Raw genomic sequence first — 27,971 nt, 5'->3', positions numbered from 1 at the left:
CTTGCTGTAGGCGTGGAGTTTGTGGTGACGTCATTGGATGACAGCTAGCTGTCAGAAAGTGAGTTCATTCCCCCAAGCCGAGGAGACGGAACGCCGTCAATAGGTTTTTACCCTTCCGCTGATATATAGCACATCGAGTCAGCGAGACAACGGACCAAGCTTTCCACCGAGCCCGGCCATGGATGAACAGGCGGGGCCCGGCGTGTTCTTCAACAATAATAACAACTCCATTTTACCCGGCGGTGGAAAAGGACCTCTGCCCGATGGCGACGCTGGGGAGGCGGCTAGGGCGCAGTACAGTATCCCGGGGATCTTGCACTTCCTGCAGCACGAATGGGCCCGTTTCGAAGTAGAAAGGGCACAATGGGAGGTGGAACGAGCCGAATTACAGGTAAAAAAGCTGCATTTTTTTCTGTACACGACAACATATTAGCGGCATTACCAGGGCTGGCCTTTTCTAGTAACTCGCGTTGAGTTTGTGTGTTTGATTGTTCGGGCTAATGGTTAGCTTGCTAGCTGTAGTTCAGAGGCTAAACGAGCTGCAGCGCCCCTCTCAGCCAGCTGCACGACGACTGTTTGCGACCTATTTACTGTGGCGAAAACCACGAAACTTACCCTCTACTTTTATAGTTTGATAAACTCGCTTTAGGCGTTTTTCAACATGATAATATATCAGTTTAAAACCAAGGTGATTGCTAGATTTAATGACAAAATAGTTCATGTGTAACGTAAACTATGGCTACTTGCTATTTCGAGCTAAATCTACTATCACCCTGTGTTTGTTTGAATCGTGCTTTATTCCCAGTCCCATTAAAAAAAATGATGTGGAGAGATAATAGCAGGTTTCTTTTATGCTCTGATCTTTCGGGAGCTGCCAGTGCTGACAGACGGCACACACTACACAAGAGAGTGCAGTAACTATGTCTTGTTTATGAATCTTATCGCAAGCTAGCTGCCATGTAAAGCCACTCCTGATGCCTGAATTTAAAACACTGCACGGCGTTTCTCTTACAGATCGAACAGGTCTCTCTTGTAAATGAGTCACTGAGTCTCAATAGGGCTACCTGTAAAAATAAAGGTTAAATTAAAAAAAATATATGTGTGGGGATATCTCCACGATTGGCATCAGAATAAATTATTCGCGGTTTATTTTACTTTCTTGCTTTGTTATATTTTATTTTAGGAACAAAGCAGGTTTTTCGTCCCATGAACTATAATTTTGTTAATCTGCAAACCTGATGCAAGCTGGGATCTTTAGTGGTGAGTTTGCTTAAACGAGAAATTGATGTCTGACAAAGTTCATCTTCTTGAGATTCTCAGTAAGACTAGAATTTGAATTTTCTCACTATGTATGCAGGTGAATAATTAACCCATGCTGACTATACTGGCTTCCAGGAGTAATGGTTATAATACACGAAGCCTTATTGGATTTTTCTTTTCTTTTTTTGGTCTGTTTAAAATGATTTTGGGCTCTTTCCACCAGACTATTTTTTTTTAACTAGGAGTTGAGAGGGCAGCTTATTGTAGATGTGCTCTTGTCACTGTACCTAATGTTTAAAAGATGTGTTTTTCTTTCCAATATTTTGACCTGGCTGTGGGGCGGCAGCTGCTGGATCCCAAAGTGAACTTTCTGTGATTTTTGCAGCAGGAAGCTCCATGGATTTACTGACCTCAGCTAACAAAGGGAGGAGAGGGAGACACGGCATTGTTTCTAAACTGGTGACGTACCCTCATCAGTGTAGTAGGGTTTTGAGTCATCAGCGTCATGCGGCACTTTGAGTCTGGCTGAGGTATTGAGCTTCCTGTGTGCTGTCATGAAGCAAGCTTATCAGCGAAGGAGCTGCAACAACTGCGGTGAAGCACAGAGAGGCTGCTGTACGGCTCTTTAGGTGGTTTATTTGTGGCGGCAAAAAGTGCGCGCTCAGTTTGAGTTCTTGTTTTTGTCATACGTAACCCCAGGCTGGTTAATCCTTTGAAAATCATTCTTTCTACACCAGACAATTGGCAACTTTTGGATTTGTCATATTTGTGCTCTGATCCTTGTGGCACAGGATGTATCTGGTTAAAATAAATCCTCTAGTTTGTCTATTGTGAACATTGCTGTTAACCTTAGTGTCTTTCAGTGGTAATATTTCACTATATTGGATTATAAACGATGACTAACATATTACAAATCTTCCACATGGAGAGTAACCTTGCTGTGCCCTTGAGGAACACCTACTTATTCCACAGATATACATAACTTTTTCCAATAGAGGGGCTTGATGGGTTAACTTTCAGGAAAAGAGGCACAGTGAGGAAGAAAGGATAGCAAGTCATTTAAATGAGCATAAATAGACATGCATGAATAATGAAAGGCTGTTGTGGACCTAGAGCCTGGATGGAAGATACCACACAGCATCAACAGTGCATTCGTTTCTTCTCCACCTTATCCGACTGCAACATACCTCTCATAGTGTTCATCATCTTGTCTGCACAATGTCTTTCTTTTAGCTGTAGACTCAAATCTTATATGAGATCTTTACAAGTTTTGACAAGGTTGTACTTGTAGCGGTTTCATCACCTCTCAGGATTCCTTGTTCCTTTTTTTTATTACTGGTGGTGTAGTCAATGAATGGCAGACAGTTGGAGCTGTGTTTTATGTCACTGTTTGGGAGGAAGGCAAACCCAGGGCTTGTACTGTAGGAATGTTGTCCAGCCAGCCTGTTAGGTCATGCTCAGAGCCACTCCTCTTTACTGGAGCTGCACAGAAACTGTTCTCCTCTACCCAACCTTTCCTGCTGTTGTACATCATACGTTTATGGTTTGACTACAGCAAAGTAATCATTGGTAAGAAGTGGACTGACTCAGTCGAGGTGATTTGTTGAGCTGGTGGTCATATGTTACAGCTCTAGTTATTCTTTAGTATGTTATCTTGGCAATAACAGTTGATGACAATAACTCAGAATAATCATTATTTCATTTCAACTTAATAAATCTTTTTAAATTATGTACAAAAACTGGTGATTGTTACATTGTCCACCTTTCCTATTATCAGAGCAGCTGTAAAAATTCCCAAAGATACTCAATTTAGAGTTTATAATAGAAATACAGCAAATACATGCATTTTTTTTAATTGCTGAAGATGCAGCTAACAACCAATGAACCTGCCTAAATGACTGGAAATCACTTTTTCAGTGTAATTTCTTCAAATGTATAGTGATGGAGCTCAAGCGTCCTGTGCAGAAAACTGTAGCCACTGGAGTGGAAACGGGCGGCACCACAATATGCAAACGAGGACTGAAATGGTAACAAAATGCAGCTAGCTAGCTAAAAATATAATTTTCCACAATGTCAAAGGGTTATTTTAGCAGTGAAATCTAATGTTGCGTACACTAGGAAATGTTTTGCTAAGGCAGTTGTGAGCATAATGCATCTATCAAAGTTTTCTGAGTTCTCTCCATACCACAGAATGCTTATTGTCAACTGCAGAAACATGTTAAGATAAAATGTAACTTCCGATAGCCTAAAACTTGAATTTGGTTATTATCTAGTAATCTGATACACATATAGATGTAGAGTAGACAGGAAAGTGAGGAGGAATTATGGTCAGAAAACGGGCTAGGAAGCTGCAACAAGGACTGGGCCACCTGCTCGACCAGGTGAGCTGTAGCGGCTCCCCCCGGTTTTCCTATTTTTCCTGTTAATCCAGTCCCTGCAAGGGTTGGTGTCCGAGTTATAATAGGTTATAAAAACCTGGATAGAATTAACCAGAAGACAGCTTTACAGTATCCAGCATGAATAGGAGCCATGGATTGTGTCTATCAGTGTAAAGAGTTTATTGATATTATATACCATGGAAAAGAGTTGATTGATTTTTCTGTTTTTTAATTAGTCAGTGGTCTGATAATTACTTTCCAGTTGAACGCTTGAACAGTCACTCAAATTGCCATCGGATCGGTCAGAGTAGCTTTATGTTGGCACTGAAACTAGAGGAGGGCTTTGCCTGTTTAGTTTAGCTGGTTTTTAATTTGAATGATAGAGAAGGGGCCAGTAAACCGAACTGACCTTTGGTTATTTACCAGGATCTTTACATACAATTTTCATATTGTAAGAGCGATCTGTCATTTAGAAAGGGGGAAAAAAAATCGTGTTCATATTGCTATATTGATTTAGCTCGCATCACCCTGCTGTGCTGATTACTGCTGATCTATTTCAGTTATGATGATTGAATTTGAATCAAAATGACTTCCTGTACAGGCCATCCACTGTGCTCCCTTAGCTGTCCAGTTATGGGGAAATCCCTGCTCCGTGGAGTATCTCCTTGCCAGAAGTATTTGTCAGCAGCCATAATTTGACACCAGGAGAAGGTTGAAGGTGACACAGGGTGTTGGATGGCTTCATGTGGGTGCACACTGAAACGTGGGCTGTCTTCACAGTATAGAAGCATCTTTTGTATTTCTGCACCAAAAGCTTTTACCATGAATAAGATTACCATGATAAGAAGTCTCGTGCTATTTGATTACTTCACTCCGTGTGGACGGCAGCAGCCTAGAATTACCCTGCCTCCGGTAGATGACTTATTGCCGTGATGTTGTGTTTACTTTTACTAATGGCAAAACCTGAAGCATATTTAACTCAATGGTGCAACAAAAAGAAGGACCGAACTGTGCACAAACATCTACACAAGCATGCCGTGGCATTCAAAAATTCAGAAATGGGAGTCACCGTCATTCCTGAGTCGATACTATGTCCACCCCCAAGCTGAGGCTATTTTTGCCCTCTCAGTGTGCGCCTCTGAGTGGGAAAGTACAAAAAGTACGTGCTTCCATCCAAGAATATGGTAGTATAAGTACCGGTTTCTCAATATCCTTGCCTTCTGAAACTGGCAGAGGAAACTTGGGCTCCCAAAGAAACACTGTGCACATTTTTAAGATCTCACAGACTGAGAAGGCAGCTATCGACACCTCGTATGAAATATTCCCTTGTAATGTAATGAGTAGTTTAAAGGGGATTGTGTTTTTCCTGTGAAAGAGCCCGACTGGATCTGTGTTTATTAACTAAAGCCCGGCCCTCTGAGCTTTGCTCCGCTGCCACCGTTGGACTGACACCAGAGCCCTTCTCTGTGCTGCAGAACCGCCTTGTCGGCTTGTTAATTCCCTTCTCCTTCCTCCATTCACACTTACAGCCTTCATCTGCCTACGTGGGTGTGCGGGAGAGCTGCCTCCTTTCGTGTTATTGTAAATTTGAGGTCAGCAGTTTGTCAGAGTTGTAAATTGGTGTACTCACCAGATCAAATTGCTGTTGTCTTGATGTAATGTGGTGACAATGCGATGTAATCTGGTCTGTCATTTTGCCTTTTTTATTTGAAATGCTTCTCTCCCTGTCTTTAAAACAAATTAGAGTCGAACTTTTCTAAAACTTCTACTCATATTTTATCCACCAGCACATTTTGCATCATATTATAGTTTATACAAGAAATGATAACGCTGCATACGTCTGAAAATTAAGTCAAAACTGTGTCAAACTAGCTTTAAACCAAAGTAATATAGAAAACGGGGACGACACAGACCTTTCAGTCCCACAGGCTCTTTTCTTTTTAGTAACTCTGTCTTAAAATTGCCTGTTTCAGACTTTGAACATCATCACACTCTTCATCCTTGTTAAGCTGCTGTTTGTGCTGATCTCTGAGTTTGAAGTACATGCAGTTCCACAAAGACAACACCTTAAAGCCGTGCAACCTGTTTGTCAGAGAAAATGCTGATGTTTGAAAAAGAAAATGTAGCTTTTCACCTGCATGTGTTCGTGTCTGCATGTGCAACGCGAGGCTTATGCAATATTAATGCAGAAACATGGGATGCAGCACCCTTGTCCTTAAGAAGCCCAACAAAAAAGGCTTGTGTTTGCACCCTCCGAGGTAGCACCGTGGTGTCGGCTCCACATGAGATTGATGATGGTTTAAGTGTAAAATGGAGCTCAAGTGAAAACGATGTGTTTTTGACTTGAAGCAGCCTCTGCCAGTTTGATTATTTGTCTTTTGATTTCTGGGTGTTGTACAAAAGGTGGGAGGCAAGAGATATTCCAGAAAAATAAGCAGAAATCTACACCACAGTTTGGACAGACTAACACTAAGCTGCTCATCAAAGCATTTCTGAGTCTCTACTCATGCACATGAGCTCTGAATTTGAAATATATGCAGTTTGTTTGCAGCCTTTTAAAAGGTGCTGTCTGACTGGAAGTGAGCGGGTGTGGAAAGAGCTGTCATAATGCAAACACTTAAGTTACCTTTGGCATGCTGAGTGGAGGAGGCGGCTAAAGGGTTGTGCAACTGGTGTTAGCATTAGGATAGTAAAAAGAATACTTCAGCTGGACTCAACCTTAATGTACAACTGCAACAAAGGGACTTATAAAAGGTGACTTTATATCTAAGCTGTGGTCACTGTTCCTAATATATCTGTCCACAATTGTTTTTAATACACCCAATGTTGCAAATCGGTAAGTGATCAGTGTTTGCTGTCTCTATGGCGCTGTTGATTTCCTTACTTGTGTATCAATGCAATACTGAGTTTTGAGTTCTCTGTACTTTTTTGTGCTGGGTTTGCAAAGACCATGCAAAAATGTGTTGCAATAATGACTGTGACCTTTACACTTTGCTTTACGTTGAAAGGGTACCAAATAATTCAGCGTGGTATCAGAAAGGTCTTAAACTTGGATCCTTTTAGTGTAGCTATAGAATATTACATGAACTGAGGATTTGGTAAACATTGCAGGTTGGAGCAAATCCAACCAACAACATCTTGAGTCAGAATATCTGTTTTGCACTTCAGTATGAATAGTTTTCTGACAAAGTGTCCATGTAAACGAGAGGCTTGTGTTTCGAAATAGTAGGTGCAAATACCAAAGATTCATTCTTTTCCAGATGAGCTGCAAAGAGCTCATGTTTATCTGCTGTAGCCACGTTACATTAGCCCCAGCTCCTCTGTCCTGCTGCTTCTTCTGTTCTTTGGCTCCTTTCTTTCTTTCTTTTTTCTCCTCTCTTCCTTTTGGTACTTTTGTTATGGCATGCATGGAATGTACTTGGCTAGTTATCGGGGCGGCCATCACGTTGCTCTCTAGTTTGTGGTGATGGTGAGAGTAAATCCGGTGTTCCCTGAAAGAAAAGATGTTTGAATTGTAAACGTGGGATTTACACAACCCCCCTGCCCCCACCTTCTCAGTCTGCGGCTGGAGGTCCAGCCTGCGTGGCCGTTCTTTTGCATGTGGTTACTCACGAAAATATGCATTAATATCCGGCAAATTTCTTTTTTCGTGTGATGAGCTCAGCCTTGCTGAAGGATTTTTCACACTGTTCACTGTGTTGATTAAATAGACTCATTGTTTTGCGGACGTCTTTGACTGTGACGCAGAACTAGTCTGGAAGAAAACATGTCTGGCATTCGCAAATCGTAGACTTGAAAGTCTCGTGTAATTAAATTTTGTGGAAATGGGGTTGGCAGTCATCATACATTCATTGACTGAAAATGAAGTTGAAAGGCGGAAGAAGACATTTGACAGAATTGTTTTCCTTCTGTTGTCTTTCATTCATTGCCAACACTGTGTGGTTAAGTAATCCACCTTTTAACTCTTGTCAGAGTCATGCAAGTGTGGTAAGGTTACAAATGAAGATGATTTTTCTTGTAAATGGTATGGCAGCCACAGTCATCAAACTAAATGATACCGCAAGATTATAAAATCAGTATCTCCTTTAAATACTCTAAGAGAATAAAGTAGACCTGTATCTTAGATATATTTTCATTTAGTAGTAGAGTAGCAGTGAAAGCTGCTACCTGTCCATGTTTCCTTATTTTACTAATTAAATTTAGAATAGAGTTATTCAAAACAGAAGAGATTAATGCTAGCCAACCATCTTACCAGTGCTGCTTACCAGGATCTAGAGGTTAGTGGCTGTTGTTTATTTTCCTCTCTATCCTAGCATTAGCCTATCTCTTCTGCCTCCTTTTCCTGTCTCTGAAAAGCCCAGCGCTCTAGATGCATGCCCCATTCTACATGTCTCTTGCTCAGACACACTAAGGAGCCCTTATCCAGCAGCGCAATAATGCAGTCAGTGTGAGGCTGGGAATTAAATGCTTCCTGTGTCTCTTTATGGCCAGAGTTGACTCATTGCATTCCTCCCAAGGTTAATGTTTGATGGAGAAGAGATGGCGAGCCAGAGATTCACAGAGCCGCACTCTTCTCTATCTCTGGCACGGCAGGACTCCAGGGGTCCCTGGGCCAGCGCTTCATGTGGATAAGGGAGTGAATGGCCACTTGCTATCTCAAGCAGCACAGATGTACAGTTTCATCTGCGGTGGAACATTAGACAGTGAATTGAGCCGGAGTGAAATAACAGCCTTTGGAGTTGTTCTTACACTTTGTCATCGTTTTGGATCTGATAGGACTTCACTGTGTGGCCTTGCCTTTGCTGTCATTGTGGAAACAATTGAGCTGTTTTTCTCCACTGAAGCAGTCGTGACACATTTTAATTGAAATGTACTTTTTTTGCTTCAGCAAATAAAGACCAGATTCACTCGATATGAGAGCCATTAAATGGAAAATAGCTCCAAAATTAGCTTAATGAAGTTGTAAGTGGACCCTTTTACTCGTTATCCAGTTTCAGTGCCCCAAAGCAGTGATCGCTACTGATACTTGGATTCGAGCCAGTATAAACAGTATAACTTATTTTAAGAGCCAGCCAAGCTGTGATGATTTTCCTGATGCAGTAGTTTTCTAATTCCTTATTTGTGTCCTTTCTCATCCCATGATCATTTCTGTGTTTCTGTGCAAAAGCCATTTATTAATAAGTCATCATTGACGCCACTCTTTTCCTTCTGTCATACCTACAAACTAGAGCTGGGCGATATGAGATTTTTTCATATCACGATATGTTTTTTTCATTTCAGGCGATAACGATATCTATCACGATATAAGCCATATAACTATATTTGTAAGATTTAAATGTGCCGTTGCTCACAAGTAAAATGTGAAATAATCAGCAGCTTGTTTTTATTTAAATATTTATTTCCCATAATAAGTTCAACAGGGTAGATGTACTTAAGGAACATGAGACTTTTTCAGATAAATAAAGGCAAATATTGCAAACTACACAAAAGGCAGCCGCTAAAGCGTTTAAGTTTCAAAATAGAACAAACGAAACAGACTAAATTGTCAATTCCACTTAGAAACAAAATATTAATTCTAAAAATAAATCTTAGTTTATTTTACAGAAGAACAGACAAAACTGACTAACTTTTGTCAATATCAAATAAACTGAGAACTAAAAGGAAATTCTCAATCTCTCCTTGTTGTATAGCTGAGCTTTTCAAACAGTTTTAACAGTTACTTTAGTCTGACAAAAGCCGAATGACGAATTAGCGCTTCCAGTCAGAGACTGAGGCTACGTCCACACGTATACGGGTATTTTTGAAAACGGAGATTTTCAGTTTTCGTTTTAAAAAATAATCCCGTCCACACATAAAGGCAGAAATGAAGGAAAACGCTGCTATGAACATGCCAAAGCAGCAGGTGGCGCTAGATTCCTAACCGTGCAGAAATGTTGGCCAATCAGAAGTCTAGAAGCCTCGGTGGGAAAAAGTAAACAAAGCTGGGGCATAGAAGCAGAACCGAGTCGTATGTGTGGAGGGACAGTAACTGTGTGTATATGTAAGCATTTAAACACTGCAGAGAGTAGAATTAACAGTAACAGTATTGTAGAAATTCATTTCACCGAAACAATAACGTGGCGCAGTGTGACGCATGCACCAGTTTATTGTATTTCCAGACTTGCTTTCGGCACATTTACAGTGCACGCTACTCTGTTTTTGTCAGACTTGAAATAGCCGAAATACCTTCACACTATGGGACTTCTATGGCTCTTCCGTCCGACAATCTCTCCGGCATTGCAACCATCATCTGTTTTCTCTTCGGTCACGCTCGGTTGATTTTTCTAGTCGGCACACTCATTTCCTCCATTACGCGCTGGCTGTTTCCCAAACAAACACACCTGCGGCTTGGCACTTGTGCTGTACGTAACAAGTCACGCGACGTGACGCTGCGGCTGTGATTGGTTCGGCTCTGCGCTGCTTAATTTGGATTGGCTGACCTTTTTTTTTTTTTTTTTTTTTTTTAAGAGGACAAGAGCGGCGAGGTCTATCGCGATAGCTTAATTTCTCTATCGAGTAAAAGTTATATCGCGATACATATCGTTATCGTTCTATCGCCCAGCTCTACTACAAACCTGATCATTAGTCCACCCGCAGGGACAAATCTGTGTTTCATCTGATAAATAAGGGCTTACTGTCTTTTTTGTGATGTGTATGATTTGGAATTTACTGTAATTTTCTCTAGTCCTCTACACTCTATTATTTTACTTTCATCATGAACCTTTTTATGAGCCTGTTTTGTTCTTGGACAGCTCCATGTTTTTATTCTTGGACTCTACTAGAGTAGCTTTACATGATTCAGAGCATAAAATAATTTGTATTTAATTGACGCTGAAGCTTTGCGCATCTCCTCAGATCTTACTCTCTTTGAAAGAAGCCTTTTTCCCCTCCGTCCTTTATAACTACATTCTTCTAATTTGCCGCCCTCTCACCTGGTTTTCCACCAGGTAATCAGTTGCTTTACAGCCCTGCCTCCTCCTGTTGTCCACGTCTTAGCATGAATCTGATTGGAATGATAAGAATGGACAACACAAACCCATACATGCATCAAAGGTTACAGCAGAGCATCACTGCTGAGAAAATCTTACACCCTTTACCTGCTCACATAACGGTGTGAAATTGTGTCTATAGCTCTTGTGTCTAAGCTCTGAAATGTGGACTGAAATATAAATCTTCTGCTGCCAGGGCATATTGAAGGTAACATGGCAAGTAAAATGTTATTCTGCAAGTATTTGTATATCATTTTCTGTCTCTCTTATGTGTGCTTTGGAAGATTTAGTTGAGTTATAGAGCAGCTTAGCTGAGCAGTAATTCTGGCCTTTGTCTTAACTGGAACTACAATAACAAGTCATTCAGCTGAACATCAACACAAGACAAACACTTCAGTGACATGACGTTACTAAAGCTGGCAGTTCTCCTCAGCATCGCCCTTTATAGATTGGGCATCCTCGTCTTTGAGCTTTAGCCCAGCCAAAAATCCAGCTGTTCTCAGTTGACCTAAGACACTCTGAAGTAGCACCAGGTGTAACGTGTACACTCATCATTCTCTACACTGGCTATGCTGGATGCACATCCACCTGGATCCACCATAACAATATATGAATATGAGAAAAATAAGTAAAAGTTTAATAGTTTTTGTTTGTTTGTTTGTCCATCAACATCCATAGTGGCTCAAGGATGAGTAAAAGTTAATATTGTTGTTGTCAGTCCCGAATACATTACTATGGATGCAGCTATCGATCAATGCACATAAAACAAGCTGAATAAGGAACTGGAGACTGTGTAGATATAATGGTTAGAGTGGTATGAGGTAGAGTGGCTGCTTACCCAGCTTTCAGAAGCAAAGCACGTGTACACTATTATCACGCGACTGATCCTAGCTGAACTCCATGCTGTTTGCACTGTCACACTGAGGACAAATACTCTGAGGTGTAATTGCACTTTCACAACAGCAGGCTGGTTTTGATGAGTTCATCTACAGATGACTGTGGTGATGGAGAGATGAAGGAAATGCTCATAATAATTCGAGGCAGATTGAAGTGCTGTCATGACTCATTGTTGCAGGCAACAGTAGCTGCAGCAGCGCTACTTGCTATCCATGTGAAACTGTGATACAACCCACTCAAACTCGCACCATCCTCTGCATGTAGAGTGAAATGCAGGGAAACAAGTTAATAGCCATCCCCTTAAGATGTGAGCTTGGATGTTTTTAGAGGGAATCGTCATCTTCTTTTTGAAGTTAAACACAGGAGCAGTCAGACTTGTGCTCCTGCTTTCCATCTTTCTTTGCAACATATCGACCTTAATGATGCTGTTCAGGTTGTGTTAATGATTTTCAACATTACTCCAGTTAATTTTGTCATCTCCTCCTAGCTCCACAGAGGCACTTAAATCCCTTCTTGTGCTTCTTGTTTTTCTTGTGATCATTTAGCAACTGAGATGGATTCTACAGCAATTTTATTATAGCAGTGAAATGGAAACGGCGGCATTCTCATCCTCTCTGTAAACAGCACAGCTTTTACACACTTTAGCAGCTTTTAAGAGTCATTTGCCCGGCTTGCTGTAACCTCATAATGTCCGATGGACTGTGTCTGTTTGGTTTATCTTTTATTTGGCTCCTGTGACTATATTTAGTGGAAGGCATATTTATAAGGATGTAATACACACTTAACCAAAACGGGAATCTTTAAGCTGGGAAGAACGCATACTTTTTTTTTCTTTCCTTTTTTTTTTCAAGTGAAAATGTATGCTAATGTGCGTTTTTCTTTGATCTAGACACACATAGCATTATTACAGAACAAAACCAGAAGGAAACGTCTGCTAATTTGGCTAAAACTCGGAGGCGATACTGTAATTCTCTACAGGATCTGTGACTTTTTACAGCCTTTTTCCTGTGTTTAAAATGATTTTCATTCTCCAGCCTCACAATAATTGAGTTTGTTAAAACCACATAAAAACAGAGGGGCTATCTAATAATAAAAGACTAGAGACCATCTTGTGATGGAATTACTTGAGCAGCAGTCTCAATGAGTTCTCTGAATTAATCACCTAATTGTCTTCAAAAATATTGTGTATGCCAGATGAAGACACATCAGGCTTGGGTCATCAAATCATCAGACTGAGGCTGGATTGTATTATACCTTGAATTTCTTCTTAAATAAACCTCTGTGTTGTTTTGTGCGTGTATCTTGCGTGGTTTAAAGACTTTGCCCACAGACGGACACATAAACACCTGCCAAAGTCCTCTGAGATTCCTGCTAATGTCGGTGTCACCAGGAAAATATTTGTCATGAGGACGTGCATGGTGGACTCAAAAGGTGAAAACCAGCCATACCAGCTTTGCTTTAATGGATGAAAAGGCATAATAAGGTTCATAAAATACAACCATATAGAGTAATTTTACCTCTCTTGATAATTCTTTTTCCTTTTAAAAATTTCTTTACACAGCAAAACACTTCACACTGGATTGTGTTTTTAGTGCCCTTGCTGCAGCTCATGTACTGTATGCTACACCGTGAGTTTGTATGCTACACCGCTGTCATTGCGAGTGTGTATGTGTGCACACATGGCCGCACGCGTGTGGTACCCGGCAATGTAATGTAACGCTGACTCAGACCGAGTGCGTCAACAGCTGTTGCCTGTTAGTGAAGAGAGACAGTGGCGTGGAGAGGGAGGGGGACGGTTGCCGCGTGGGGGGAGTGAGGAGGTTAGATTAAAATAGAATAGTACAGATAGGCTTTGTATTTCCCATCATGCCACACACATTGATTTGACATCATCCTATTTTAGTCTTGACAAAAGAAGTTGTTTTTCAGATGTGAGGCAACATCTGAAAATCTCTTTGACGTCGTTAACTAATATCTAAGATGGCAAAACCTCTGAGACGTCAGCTCTATTTATAAAAGCAACCACTGTGACTCTCTCAGCTATTTACTGACAGTCCTATTTTTGTGTTTTCAGGCCCAAATCGCCTTCCTGCAGGGGGAAAGGAAAGGCCAGGAGAACTTGAAGAAAGACCTTGTCAGAAGGATCAAAATGCTCGAGTATGCGCTGAAGCAAGAGAGGTGAGTGCCCTACCACCCACTTCTTCTGCAGCCCACCCACAGCACACACATACCTCAGCAAGTCTCCAACAAATGCAGTGTTTTCAGGTTTTATAATAAAAAAAAAAAAGGTTCCTGCTGTTTTAAGGGGTACCGTAGCTGTGTCAGATTCTCACTAGTCAACAAAGCATCACGTTGGATTTGTTGATAAAGATTCGAACCGCTGTGTTTCAGCCATATGCCGTGTCGCCTGCTCAGCCACGGAGCTAAACTGATGCTTAAAGAGTAGTGGGCTCCCCCCCCAAAATTTCCTCTTATTTTCTCTGTCCCAGTCTGATGTCTCAGCTGGTGTCAGCAGAAGCAGAGTGCTAGAGAGATTCCCCCGAGTCCAGCTGGTGTTATGTCTCCAGTTGAGAGCAAGTGTTGGCATGAACGCTTTGTATGCTGTCAGATGCTCATGGCTGCACGGTCCCCAACAGGAGGACAGAATTGGAAGGAGTAGGAGTCCTCTCTCTACCAAAGGCGAGGTCACCGTTGGCACGTTCTTTCCAAGACGAAAGGGCGATGCAGTAGTAGTGGTGGTGACAACACTTTGCATTTCCCTTTCTCTTTGAAGCATGGCTGCACACTGGAACAGAGATGTCAGTGATGTCTACACATCTCTATTAAAGTGTCTCAGCCACCGAGCACATTACCCCAGCGGGGCTTGAAGAATTAACAGTCTTTAAACTGATAAAATAGGCCTCTGGATTTTTGTAAGTGTGATTTAGTGCATTCTTTATGTAGCCAGGCACTCGGATCACTGTCTCAGCAACCACACAGGATGTATGTAACTGCTCTGTGGCTGACAGTCGAAGGCTCTGATTGTGTTTGAAGCCTGTGAGCTGAAGAAGCATTGCTGAACCAAGACAGTGAGCAGAGTCCTCCCTGGATAAGTAAAGGTTAAACACAAGAAAGTGAAAACTGGGGTAGGTAACAAATGAAATGGCTGGCTGCAGGTATCATAATTAGATCTGGGAGCAGGGAGATTGTGTAGGCTAATGAGGGCCTTAACACAACTGAGTTAGACAGGTGTCAGAATGGGTTAGCACTTTCTCGTTCCTCCGGTCACCTCAGAGGTTAGTTATATTTTGCCTCCATGCGCTCTGCGAGGAGCATCGTTCTGGGTTTGAGCGTCAGATCTTCTTCTGGCTGTTTGCAGCATGTATTTGTCTACTTTTCTCCAGTGAGATCACTACAGACGTTGCCTCTGGAGCAACACTTAACCCAGAATTACTACCACTATGCCTGGTTGCTAAGCAACCGGTCATGTCTCCGAGGGTATCTCAAAGCAATATCAGGAATGGCTTTCTGAATGTAGGGTGTACCCAATTTAAAATGAATTAGATTTTGATGGGGGTTGCTTCACACCGCTCTCATGTGATGGTTCCTCTGCATCACAGACATGAGTGAACACAAGCGCTCCTTGTGTGGACTCCACTGTTGTGGATGCGTGTGAAGCCACTGGAAGAAACTTCACGTCATTATTGCGAAAGCTGAATCACCTGAAACTGTGATGTCATCACTGTATGTGTAAACTGCATTAATGTTTATCCGTTTTGAACAGCAACTGGAAATGTCAAACAAATTAAATAAAATTTCAGCGACTGTAACCTAAAGGCTTGTAGAGTAAAAGGTTATTATGTCAGTTGGCATATATTATCCCCCACAGCTGAAAAAAACATTAGTCACTTAATTGTTTGTTAACAGAAAACTGATTAAGTCGTCTTTTTTGGTTTAAAAAAAAAAAAAGACAGATTTACTAGTTTCAGCTGCTCAAATGTGAATATTTACCTGTTTCCTTATTTGTCTCTAAACATTCAAATAATTTAATTTGAATATGTTCACTCGTATACAGGAGACTACGATGAGCCGATAAATGCTGGAAATTCGAGTTCAAAGCAGTCCTGTTTTATATACTGTCAGAAATATGCTATTTAATGATTCGGTACACGCTGTCTTACGTTCCTATTACAAGTGTGCCTCTTGTTTAAGCTAACCGGTCTGTGAGAAGTAGAACAAGTTGCAGCTGGGCCGACTTTGGGAGCTTATTATGCAAATATTGTGCATAATGAGTTTTTTAAATAGCTTTTTTGGGCCGTTTCTGATCAATCCTGTTTACTTATTTGCCTCTGTCCCCCTTTTTTCTCCTTTCTCTCTTTTACTCCCAGAGCCAAGTACCACAAGTTAAAATATGGGACAGAGTTAAACCAAGGTGACATGAAGCCTCCAAGCTACGACTCGGGTAAGTCCATGGAGACCCAAACGGCCAGCTCCACCTCCTCACACTAAATCACTGTGATTGTTGAGTTCACATACCTCTGGTGACAGGATGGTTACACATGCGAAGCTCCTGCGATCGTGTTGAATCTTGTTTGTCTCGATAGATCTGTTCAGAAGTTCCTGAATAGTGAAAGATTAGGTTTCGTTGCCATAGTACAAATATTTCATTCTAGAGCATTTAGAGGTTTTTCATAGAAACCAGTCCCTGAGAAATGGTTAGGATTATTCAGGGTGACAGTGACATTGTTTCTGGAAAACCGATTTCTAGAAACAATGTAATTGGAGCTGAAACAGTAAATCAGTAATGAGTTTTCAAACAGCACAAGTATTACCTTGCCGTTGCCTCACAACTGCGAGAATGTGCTCCTTTTCCTGTTAACTTATTTGTTAATCTGCTTGGTAAGCTGTAATGAAAATGACTGCTTTTCTTTAATGCTGTGAGAACAACAATCAAAACAGAAACAGTCCACACAATGAAAGCTACTAGTGTTGAAGTGAGGGGTGCAACTCCCTCTCAGCTCAACATAGATAAGAAGTCCTTAAGAGCGTAGAAATGTGAAAATGTAGCCATTTCTAGTTCAACCTGCTGATGGAAAGCAGCTACACAGTTGTTGGAAAATGAGCTCGATGCTTGGGAATGTACATCCAAGAATTCTGGGAAATGCAACCAAATCTCTTTGCATGACTAAAACCAAGTTAGAAGAATTCGCACAAATTAATCTTTGATGCTGGGCATCAGTTCTCCATCTCTAGCGTGTTTTCCTTTACCTTATTTAACAGCAGCATCACTCTGAAATCTGCATGCTACCTGTTTCTTGTTATATTATTATAGTTTAATTGGCCTCTCATGTTTGGGTCTACTGCCATCGTTAAGTCAGATTGGGATATTTCCTCTCCTCATCTCTATTCATCAGAGCTCTTCAAAGCACCCGAGCCCTTGAAGTGTTGATGAATGAGAGGAGGTGAAGGGGAGAGGTGTTGGTTGATGGGGGCGGGTGGGGGGAGTGAGAGACGAGAAGTGGGAGGTGTTGCTGGTGTGGTGGCACACCTGCCCGCTCATCACCCTCTTGAATTAGGCATGACCCAGTTTTTAAGGCACTCTCATCTCTCTGCCCTGCCAATTCCACCCTGCAACGCACATAAATACGCACACTCTCCCACCCAGTCTAAACCTCATTAACGCGTCTCTGTGCTCCATGCAAAATTCCCAGCTGACTCGCCAACGGACTGTTGACTTAAAGTATCAAAGTGAGCTTTGAAAACCTTCATTGTTTGTCATAGAAAGACGGAGCGTGTCGGGCTGGATGCTGGAAGCACCAGCACACGTTGTTGATCTTTCTAGTATGTCATGAGACGGGTGGGGCAGAGACGAGTCGTTTCAGCGGTGTTAGAATTCATCACACGACATCAAATGTTTTTGCTTTAACGTCACGGAAAAAGCTGGTGACAGTGAGTTTTTGAAAATCCACTTTAAAGTCAAAGCAGCATCAAAATCCAGTTTGTCAAATGAACAAAAATTTTTAAAGGATGTAAATATTTTTGTTTAAAGCTGTTTTGTTTTGTTTGTTTTTTAAGTGAGTTTATTAATAAATCAACTCGTTTTCACTGGAACGATTCAAAGAGAAACCATACTCTTTTCTCTATAAGTGTGTTTAACCTTTTATAGACTGAAAGAAACTGAGTACACGAGTGTATGGTTGCTGTGATTTAGGAATGTCTCGGTCGTGTTTACAGAGTGGAAATAATGTCTGTTTGCGCTGCCCTGATTTGTGTCCTCCTCGTCTCTCTCCAGACGAGGCCAATGAGAACGAGACTTCTGGATCGCTCAACAATCAGCTGTCCTGGAAACAAGGCCGTCAGCTCCTCAGACAGTGAGTGCACGCGCTTTTAAACCTCGATCAAAAAAACGGTCTTCAACCCAGAAACCTACTAAACTCGCTAAAATTAACTGCACTGAAATCGACGTCTTCTGTTGAGAACTGAAATGTCCAAATCACTGGAATGGTGTGCTTCCAAGCTTATTAATTGCTTAATCATTGCTGGAGGCAATTTTTTTTCCCTGGCAGTTGCACATTGCAAATCAGTTACGTCAAACTCATGACAGCCTTTCCCTGAGTCACATGCACACCTTTTTTCTGCTGTTTCTTCACTGTGTTCAAACTCAGAACCGAGAAAACTGAAACCCTTTTGTAGAAACACGTAGAATGGGCCCAATAAGCAGAAAGCGTTGGTTTGAATCAAGTTTAATCAATTTCCAACCTCTGCTTACATTTCTCTGAGATATTTGTCCCTTGTGTCAGTCTACTTACTATGGGCCAAAAAAGAAAGTGTGGGAAAGGGCTCCCTCACATGGCCAGCAGCCATCATTACCTGCTCCGTGTGTTTCCTTTCCTCTGGTGCACCCAGCACACTCAAGAGTGTGGTTATCCTATCATCCTGCTCTCTAGTCTGTCATTGTAAATAAACCAGACACCATCAGGCAGCCTCACACATCATCTGCCCCAACATGCCGCCTGATGATGCAGCCAATTTATTCACGAGTTCGTGTCATGGGACAGATCAATAATGTGCTAAAACACCCCTCCCTTTCATTCAGTCGCCCGCTCAGATTGCTAAAGCTTCTTCTGCGTCCCCACAGGGCAGGTGTAATATCTGATGAGTAGCTTGTCGTGGTGAGACTGTTGACTGTTAGAGACATTTTTAACAGCGAGAAGTGCTTTTGTGTCTTTCATGGTGAGGTCAAGACAGTAAAAGTAACGCAGCCAGGTTAATTTTGTCTTTCTTTGCGTCACTGCAGGACTTTACTGCTGCACAAATATTACTTAAAAACTTGGGGGAAACCATATGCATCCATATTTAAATCCTCTTACTTTGTTCCAGGTACCTACAGGAGGTGGGCTACACAGACACCATCTTAGATGTAAAGTCCCAGCGAGTCCGAGCACTGCTAGGACTAGCCGGGGATGGAGCTGGAAGGACAGGGGAACGCACGAGCACCGAGCCTTTGGTCAACGGGACAGACGCAACAACAAAGGGCACCAGAGGGTGAGCATACACCCTTTAAGGGTGTCTATACACTCCTTGTATATCACAGAATGACTGAAAATGAAAGTCAAATAAAGCTGATATAATGGAATTGAAAGGCTTGCTTTAAAAGCATAGTTAGTGCAGCTGTGTGTTTAATGCATGAATCATTCTCACTCAACAGGAAAACGGAGCTCTCTGACACCAGCGCTGTACTGGAAGCCTTCAAGTTCATTGAGAATGCAGCTGCTGAGTTCAGCGATGAAGACGAGGAAGAGGAGAGCGAGGGGAAAGACAGGACTAACGTGGAATCGAGGACGGTAAGAAACCAGTCGACCTTCCCACCTTCTGTTCTCACGTGTTTTTGCAGAAGTTGTTACTATACTATTAACAATGGCCGGCAATGATTTCCCTGCAGATCATCAGGAAGAAGCCTGCATCGTCTACGTCGCCCGCCAGTATGGACACCACTGAGGACCCTGACACAGAGGAAGTGATGAAGGGCTTCGACTTCCTGTCTAGTCCTGACGAGATGGACACCTCGCCAGAGACTAGAGGCACCGGGGACGGCACAGACTGGGGTGAGTCACACGTTAATCACCAACAGATCAGAGTTTGGAGTGGATGACACTATTAGCCAGACACTAGATACAATTAGAGCAGTTATGATATCAAAATGTTTCCTTTTTGTATTATCTGTGAGTAAATGTAAAGATCTTGTTTTCAGTTTGGTGACCGTTCATGGAGTACTTGTCATTCACATATCATGCTGTGGTCATTAGTCATGATGTTGGGAGTTTATGTTTAATCATAGTTTCTTATCCTTTCCGCCGTGTGTTCCCATAGCCAGCCAACCTGTGACCACAATGTGCATCCCACTCCTGTTTGTGTGTTCCCGGTGTATCTCACTGATCAAAAAAAATGGGCTTAATGTCATGCTGAGGTGTTTTCTTTGACTCTGACCACAGATCTTAGTGTTGAGTCATCTGTAAACCTAAAGTCAGTACACTAGACTATGCATGGGATGATTTTTCTGGTCAGATTTAGCACTGAGAACCCGCCACATGACATTAACAACCCTGCCATTACTTTTACATAGACTGGAAAAGAAATCGTGAGCAGATTAAAAGAGATGCCTGAAAATGCTGCTCCCAGTTATGTAATGTCAAAGGTGCTCACCTCAGACCTTCTGCTCTCCTGAGGGAAGCCTCCAGGAGAGCATGAGCCTTGGCCCTGCGAGGCAAATCGGGCCTCGACCAGGCCAGTTCCTCAACAGCCTCTCGGTCTGGTTTTGTTCTCCCTGTGTAGAAAAGGACGAGCAGGTTCCCATTTCTGAGGCCTGGGACGTGGACCCGGGCCTGATAACCAAACTCAAGGAGCAGTACAAAAAGGAGCGCAAGGGGAAAAAGGGGGTGAAGAGTAAGTCCTGTCGGGCGATGCTGCCTCCCTCCCTCTCCTCTCTTTGTAGAGCCTGACTTTTCCTGAGCTAAGCCAAAAAGCCTAAAATCAAAAACAAAATTTCATTTCCGTCTCTGGCTGCTCCTCAGTTTCATTTATCTTTTTGTCTCTCGTCTTCTTCGTCTTTTCAAACTGATGTCTCTTCTGTCTTCTGGTGATCATTTTCCTGTCCAAACTCATTGTTATGCTCAATGCATGTTTATCCCATTTAAGCTTTTTTTTTTTTTTTTTTTTAGCCGTATTCATCTTCTCCTCTACACTGTCAAATATAAGATTAATGGGTTAGCCGTGACGATAGGTCCATCTGTGTCCCATCTGGGCCAGCAATAGTACCCTCAGTCATCTGTTTCTGTATCTTCTCCAGTCATAATAACATAATCCTCACCATCTTTACCCTCATCTGTCAGCCATGTTGATGCAACAGTAACGAGTAATTTTGCCGCTGCCATAAATTGATGGCAATTAAACGCTATTTTTTTTCAGTGACTCAGTGAAGTGACTCAGCTGAATACTACAGCTCTCATAATGGCAGCCCACTTCAGACCCATTCAGCCACTGAGAGCTCTTAGATTTCACATTTGTTTTGAGACCCACGCTCTGCTTTCCTGCTGTTGTGATTGAATCATGAGATCAACAACAAGTTTGCTTCACTTTCTTCTGCTCTTGACTGTAACACCACTTTACACAGTTGGCTTTTTTTCCTGCTGTGTTGGAGCTTTATCACTTTGGTGCCTGTGTGGAGGAGATCATCTGGCACTTTAAGAAGTAGTTTGACATTTGGGGGGGGAGAAATATTTCTACTGGGCTGAGAATTCAATTGTACGATCAATATGCTCTGTTATCCATCTGTTGGCTATAAGCAGCATAACAGCTGCCCTTCCTCTACGGTAATGTAAGGAAACTGAGCTACATCCACCTCTGAAGCTAATTAGTCTGTTATGTTTTGTTAGTTTGACCCATTCAGAGACCATTATATGAAAACAACAGGTAAGAGTCAACAGAGCTTTCCTCCCATTGGCAATCTTTTTAATATAAACAGATATCTGCATATTCATTATTGACCATCTGGTTTGAGCAGGTTCCGGTTGCTCGCAGAACATGTGTTGAAACAAAAGAGGGATTACATTTAGCTCTAGCTGTTAATTGCCTTTTGTTTATTCCAGAAACCCTGAAAAATGGGCTCAATTCCCAAATGAATAGACAAGCCCATGGCCTGCTGAAACCTCATATATACAATGTATAACATATTTTACACCCAGTATAAAGGCAAATAGATTAGAAGATAAAGTCCACTTCCATGTTTGCGTGTCGTACACATCCCCAGGGACTACCTCAAGTCTCTGCAGGTTCCCTGGCAGCTGCTCTGAGCTCAACTATTGCCCTTCTTTCCGGACTGTATGCTAAGCTAAGCTGATGCCTGCAGTCTTGCTTTCTGTCACAAGGAGACTTTTAAAAACAGTCAAACGACTTACTTGAACAATCAGGTTTAATTCTGTTAGGAAATGCATGCAGCCCTGTAGTCCTGCACAGTAAACACTACATATTCATTTATCACGCCTCAAAACGCAGCTCTATCTGAAGTTACCCTCTCCACACAGCACACCCTTTGGTGATGAATGCGCCTCAGCAACTTCTCTTTTTCTCATTTTACGAGGTTTTTTCTGGTGGCTTCTCTTCATTTTCCTTCCTTTACAATCAGAGTTTATAATTTATTTTCTTGCCTTTTAATGCTGCCTTCCTTCCGTCTTTATCTGCATTCTTTCTTTCAGCCTGTAGTTGCAGCTTTTTGACAAAATATTTTTATGTGTGTGTTTTTTGTTTTAACTCTTAACCTGACTTGCTAAACAGGACCCAATCGATCCAAGCTGCAGGACATGCTGGCTAACCTTCGAGATGCAGAGGACTTATCCCACATCCAGCCTGCACCCGCCCCTCAATCCCGGCCCAACGTACCCCGATTCAACGAGCACGATGCAAACCGAACGGATGAAGGTGCTCCAGAAAAAATACCAGCAGGATGTAGAAGTCAAACAATAGATCAGATAAAATTGCCCACAAAGTTATCGGGTTGCATGTTTATTTAATTGTTTGTTCTTTTCCCAGTTGAGTCGCTGACCTTCCCGCCCACCTCAGGGAAGTCTTTCATAATGAGCACGGACGAGGCCATGGAGAGTGAGCTGGGCCTGGGGGAGCTGGCTGGACTCACTGTGGCCAACGAGGCCGACAGTCTCGCCTACGATGTGAGTAGGAAAACACAGAAATCATTCAAAGACTCACAGGACCACTTCTTCAGAGAAAACTACTTCCTTATGTTAGCTTATGTGGCATCCTGCTTTCTTTCTCTGATCGCAACAACATTGTCTAAGTCACAGGGGAAAAACACATCAAAAAGCTGTTTTTATAAACTGTTGCCAACAAAATGTAATAAAGATAAAAGATCTTTTTAGATCACATTTACTGCAATAATATAAGTCACGTGGCTCCAAAAGTTTTTGTTTTTTTTGTTGTGTTAAGATGGGCTGATGTTTATTTTATGCAAAAAAAGGATGTTTATCAAAGTACTGAAAAATTAACAAAGATGTTAAGTTGTTTTCATGACAGGCAGTAAATAGTGACAGTTATGCTGCCTTTGAGGGTTTTTTTTAATCATACTTCTTTTTTTTATATATAAATCTATGAAACTGTTACTTTATGCTGCTAATAAATAAACAAAATCCTTCGCATCCAACTGTGGCTCTGCTCTGAGCTGCTGCTTATACTTTATGAAGCTGTTCATTCTGCTGATTGGATGCTGAGTTCTGCCATCTTCTCTTCAGATTGGAAACAACAAAGACGCCATGAGAAAAACATGGAACCCCAAATTCACTCTGAGGAGTCATTTTGATGGGATTCGGGCTCTGACCTTCCATCCCGTGGAGCCCGTCCTGATCACCGCTTCAGAAGACCACACGCTCAAGATGTGGAACCTCCAAAAGACCGCTCCTGCCAAAAAGTACGAATGCCTTTACTCAGACATCACCTCATCCTTTGTTTTTGTTTTTTAATAATTAAACGCACAGACGCTCTGAGCTCAGCGTGTCGTGCTGCAGCAGCAGAGCGACGCTGATTAAAGAGAAAAGCTCGTCTGTTTGACTGGAAGCCCGTAAGGAGTGAGCTTGTCTCTGTTGCCGTGCCGTCACATGATACAGTCACAGGAAACCGATCCCATGTGTGACAAAGAGCTGACGACACTGCTTCCCAAGACTTGTTATTGCCGTGTCACAACTCTGCAGCCCACACACAGTCTGGTAGTGATTTGGATTTTAGGAAGCTGAAGTCATTTTTAAGGGGAACAGTTACTGTGAATAAGACAATTAAACAGTGTGATGTCAGCTCAGTGGTGCAACGGCACATTAAAGCATTTAATCAAGTCTTTGACATTTATTCTCTGCTGGTTAGTTCTGTATGTCATAATAAAATGCAAATTGTTTGTCTGCAGAAGTACGTCCTTAGATGTGGAACCGATCTACACTTTCAGGGCTCACAGGTAAAAAACAACAAAAACAAAACACGGCGTGAATAAAACTTTGTGTTAGTGCTGGTTTAATAGATGATTCATGATTTACACCACAGGGGTGCTGTACTGAGTGTGGCGATGAGCAGTACAGGGGAGCAGTGTTTCAGCGGCGGTGTCGACGGGACTATTCAGTGCTGGAACACCCCCAATCCCAACATCGACCCCTACGACTCATACGGTAACAGCCTCGTGGGTTTTGTTGTAATTTGAGGGTTTTCTAATCAGATCACGATGTCTGAATGGAGTTCTTCTTCATTATTTCTCTCACAGATCCATCTGTGCTGCGAGGAGCCCTGAGCGGACACACGGACTCTGTTTGGGGTTTGGTGTACAGCAGCGCACACCAGCGCCTTCTCTCCTGCTCCGCGGATGGGACGGTGAGACTGTGGGACGCCAACACCACCTCACCTGCCCTCGCAGTATTCAACGAAAACAAAAGTACTGACTTTACTCGTCTTGCTTATCCTCGTTTTTCAACATTTTGTCAACTGAGCAGGTAAAATAATTTGTTTGTGTTTTTCCTGTACCAGAGCTGGGAATTCCCTCCTCGGTAGATCTGGTGTGCAGTGATCCAGCTCATCTGGTCACATCTTTCACAAACGGGCAAATCGGCCTCTTCAACATGGAGACCCGTCAGCTGGTTCTCAGTCTGGAGTCCAATTTGGAGCCAGGTAGGTTTGGAGCTGTTGGTCACTAACACACCAACACTAGCACAGTGTGATAGCGGTGGAGGAAAAACCTTAAAAGCTTATCACCAGTAAAAGTTTTCAGGGGTTGAAGCTATTTTTGAAGACATGTTAAGGCCATAATAAAGGGTCTTTACTAACATCTAGTGGTGGCTGAAGGAAATAAAACGCTGCTGTTGCTTGTTGTCCAAACTAGTTTAATTTTAGAAAGATCTGGAGATAGATGTTAATGTTTAGTATTTGTAATATGTGTTTTACAACACTAAATATGCATTTCAGCATCAAAAAAACTTATGAGAGGTCTACAAAACTAAAATTGTATTGTACATGTGCATTTAAATCCATAATTTATATTTATGCCAAGAACCCTGATTTGTAAATTTTTGAAAAGAGATTTTTTTTTTTTTTTCCCCCCCGACCGATCATCCCTTTAGTTATTCTGCTGTCTCATAGCTGCTGTTTTAAAGTCCATTGTGCTCATCTGTTTTCAACAGGCACTCCCTCTCACATCAACAAGGTCCTCAGCCATCCCACTCTACCCATCACCATCACTGCGCAGGAGGACAGACACATCAAGTTCTTTGACAACAACAGTGGGAAGCTGATTCACTCCATGGTGGCCCATCTGGATGCTGTCACCAGCTTAGCAGTGGACCCTAATGGACTTTATCTTATGTCAGGCAGTAAGTACCTTATGAATCTCCCTATCCTAGATTTAATTTACCAAAACTAACATTTTCTGGTTTATTAGGTGGATTCGCCCAACAGTGTGTCGGCTGAATTTACTTGGAAACATTTTAGATGCGTCTGAAGTTAGAAGAAAATATACAGTGTTTAGAATTCTCAAAATATTCACCAAATTTCCCCTTGTGGGACAATTAAAGGATTATTCTCTATAACACTGTTATGGGTTACTTATAAGAGTGTTCATAAATAGGGATGGGTATCGTTTACGTTTTCCGATACCAGTACCAAACCGGTACTTTTGAAACTGTGCCGGTGCTCGAACCGGTGCTTAAAGAATGGAGAACACAGAACGTAAATTACACATGAACAACATTAAGCTACTCACGCAGAGAAGAACAGCTGCTGCTGCCATCATCATCCGTCATCATTTCTGCTACACTGGCAGGGCTAGGGGCCAGGACTCTCCTCTTCGGGTTCTTGGGGGATGTTGCTAACTCCGGGTCCGATAACAGGCACCCACACCTGCAGTAGATGTGGTGTGAGGTCTTGCATCAAGCTATCAAATACAGTGCATTTCTCGGCTTTTAAAAAAACTCAATGCGTCGCCAGGTGTTTCATCAGATTCGAGGTGTTACCTCCTTTGCACAGTATCACCTTAAAGCACTTGTTGCTGCTGAGTTTGCATCTTTTGCTGTGAAGTACAGCCAGGGCATTTTTAATCTGTAGCTCTGCTCTAAAAGAACATACGTACCTGGGCCCGCCTACTACGCTTGCAAAGGTAAAATGATTGGCTAGAATCCAAAGTGTATGACATCTCAGTAGGTCTGGTTACTACAGTTACTACCGTGCCATAATGGCACCAGATACTGGTACCCATCCCTATTCATAAAGCTGTTCATACTCGCGCAAATTCACTTCTGCAACTCTTCTCACTCGTCATCTTCTCCACAGGTCACGACTGCTCTATCCGTCTGTGGAACCTGGAGAGTAAAACCTGCATCCAGGAGTTCACGGCTCACAGAAAGAAGTTTGAGGAATCGATCCACGATGTGGCGTTCCATCCGTCAAAATGCTACATTGCTAGTGCTGGAGCAGACGCTCTCGCCAAGGTGTTTGTATGACGCGGAGCTGCGTCTCCCCCCACAGCCCCGCTCTCTGACTCATCTTCCCGTGATCAGGGACCAATGGCGACACAGCAGAGGAAGGACCTTCAGGCAGGGATCCAATCCCACCTCACCCAGCCCACTGGTCTCCTGTCGGACTTGCAGACTATGTAGCCACTAGCAGGGCTGTGACTGTCCATAGAAAGGGTCAGCAGGGAGGCCAGTCGGGAGGGGAACTGCCCTTCTGGTCCCCCATCTACCATCCAGGCAGGCCTGGGTGTGACCGGCCACAGCGCCCCTGCATACAGACTCAAATTTAACCTCGAAAGCTCGGAGGCTCAGGACAAGTGTTAGAGCGTGAAGTGGAGAAATGAAGTCTCAAGCCCCGTCTTCTTCTTCTGCCCGTGTGGTTTCACGCTCACCCCGGATCCCTCAGGCCCTCGACCTTCCCTCTGAGACAAAACCAGGTCCGGGCCCTTTACTCCAAGTCAGGTTTTGTTGTTGTGTTCCAGAAACGTGGGGTACCGAAGGTCCGCTGGAGCTGTCACGGAAGCCTCTCACTTCCTCTTTGTCTGCTTCCCAGACTGACTCTGCTTGCTGGCCTGCCTTTATTTTCCTTTTTAAAAACACGTATTGACAAATGTGCCTTTGCTTTAAAAAGGTCTTGAAAACGTTATTTTAACAAGCTTGTTTTCGGGGAACAGGGAGGGAGGGGGGTGGCGGCGAATCGGAGCTGGTTGTCACAAAGTTGTTGATTTTAACATTGGATGTAAAATTACAAATGCTTATAATAAACAAAATATATATTCAGTCTTAAAATTTACTGTGCAGCGTGAGTTTGAGTGCTCCTTTTTGATAAGTGTGGTTGGGGAATCAGTTTTGTGCATTTCAAAGCTGGTAGAGTGATAAAAACCATTAATTATATTGCCTGTTTGTTAGATTCAAGTAATTGTACACTTCAGAAGTAAGATTACCAACATATGTGTCCAAAGTAAACCATCTTGGTTATATAATTACAATTCAAACTTGGTTCTAGATGTCAACGTTAGGCATAATTAACTGATTTTTGGCCAGTTTGCTCATGTTTGAAATGAATGGCTTGTACTGTATGTAATTTTCCCCAGTCGTGTGGACATGCTTAACTACAATGTGATGTATCATGTCCAGATATTTACAGTAGTCCAGTGTTTAGCAGGAAATTAGTGCAGTACTTTAGGACTATTTGAAATGAGTTGACCATCCGACACCAAGGGAAGAGAAATGTCCTGCAATTCCAGTTTACTGTAAACTGAGGAGGGTAATAAGAAAAGTTACGATGTTGTACGAGTAGAGTACAGCTTCAAATGAGCCATTTTCTCAGTCACTGGTTTGTATATGAAAGTATGTTCAAAATAAAACCTGCTGTAAAATGTTAA

At 42.3% G+C, this 27,971-nt stretch overlaps 1 protein-coding gene across 2 annotated transcripts; it reads left to right on the top strand.

Annotated features, from left to right (window-relative positions):
• The first annotated feature begins 37 nt into the window (after positions 1 to 37).
• Positions 38 to 27,971, top strand: LOC101481962 (striatin). Of its 2 annotated transcripts, XM_004559754.5 has the most exons (17): positions 39 to 391; positions 13,638 to 13,741; positions 15,931 to 16,004; positions 17,835 to 17,913; positions 18,923 to 19,087; positions 19,251 to 19,386; positions 19,485 to 19,647; positions 20,375 to 20,485; positions 22,373 to 22,516; positions 22,628 to 22,764; positions 23,341 to 23,516; positions 24,003 to 24,050; positions 24,137 to 24,258; positions 24,351 to 24,518; positions 24,611 to 24,751; positions 25,261 to 25,449; positions 26,405 to 27,971. In XM_004559754.5, exons 1-17 carry the CDS (start codon positions 179 to 181, stop codon positions 26,572 to 26,574), a joined length of 2,340 nt encoding a protein of 779 aa, XP_004559811.1. In that variant the 5' UTR covers positions 39 to 178; the 3' UTR covers positions 26,575 to 27,971. The 2 variants fall into 2 exon arrangements, with proteins under 2 accessions (XP_004559812.1, XP_004559811.1); XM_004559755.5 differs by lacking the exon at positions 20,375 to 20,485 and having other exon boundaries at positions 38 to 391.

The sequence above is a fragment of the Maylandia zebra genome, linkage group LG13, assembly GCF_041146795.1.
Source record: "Maylandia zebra isolate NMK-2024a linkage group LG13, Mzebra_GT3a, whole genome shotgun sequence".
Lineage (NCBI taxonomy): Eukaryota > Metazoa > Chordata > Actinopteri > Cichliformes > Cichlidae > Maylandia > Maylandia zebra.
Note: the sequence above shows the minus strand (reverse complement) of the source record. Positions and strands in the feature narration are given on the sequence as shown.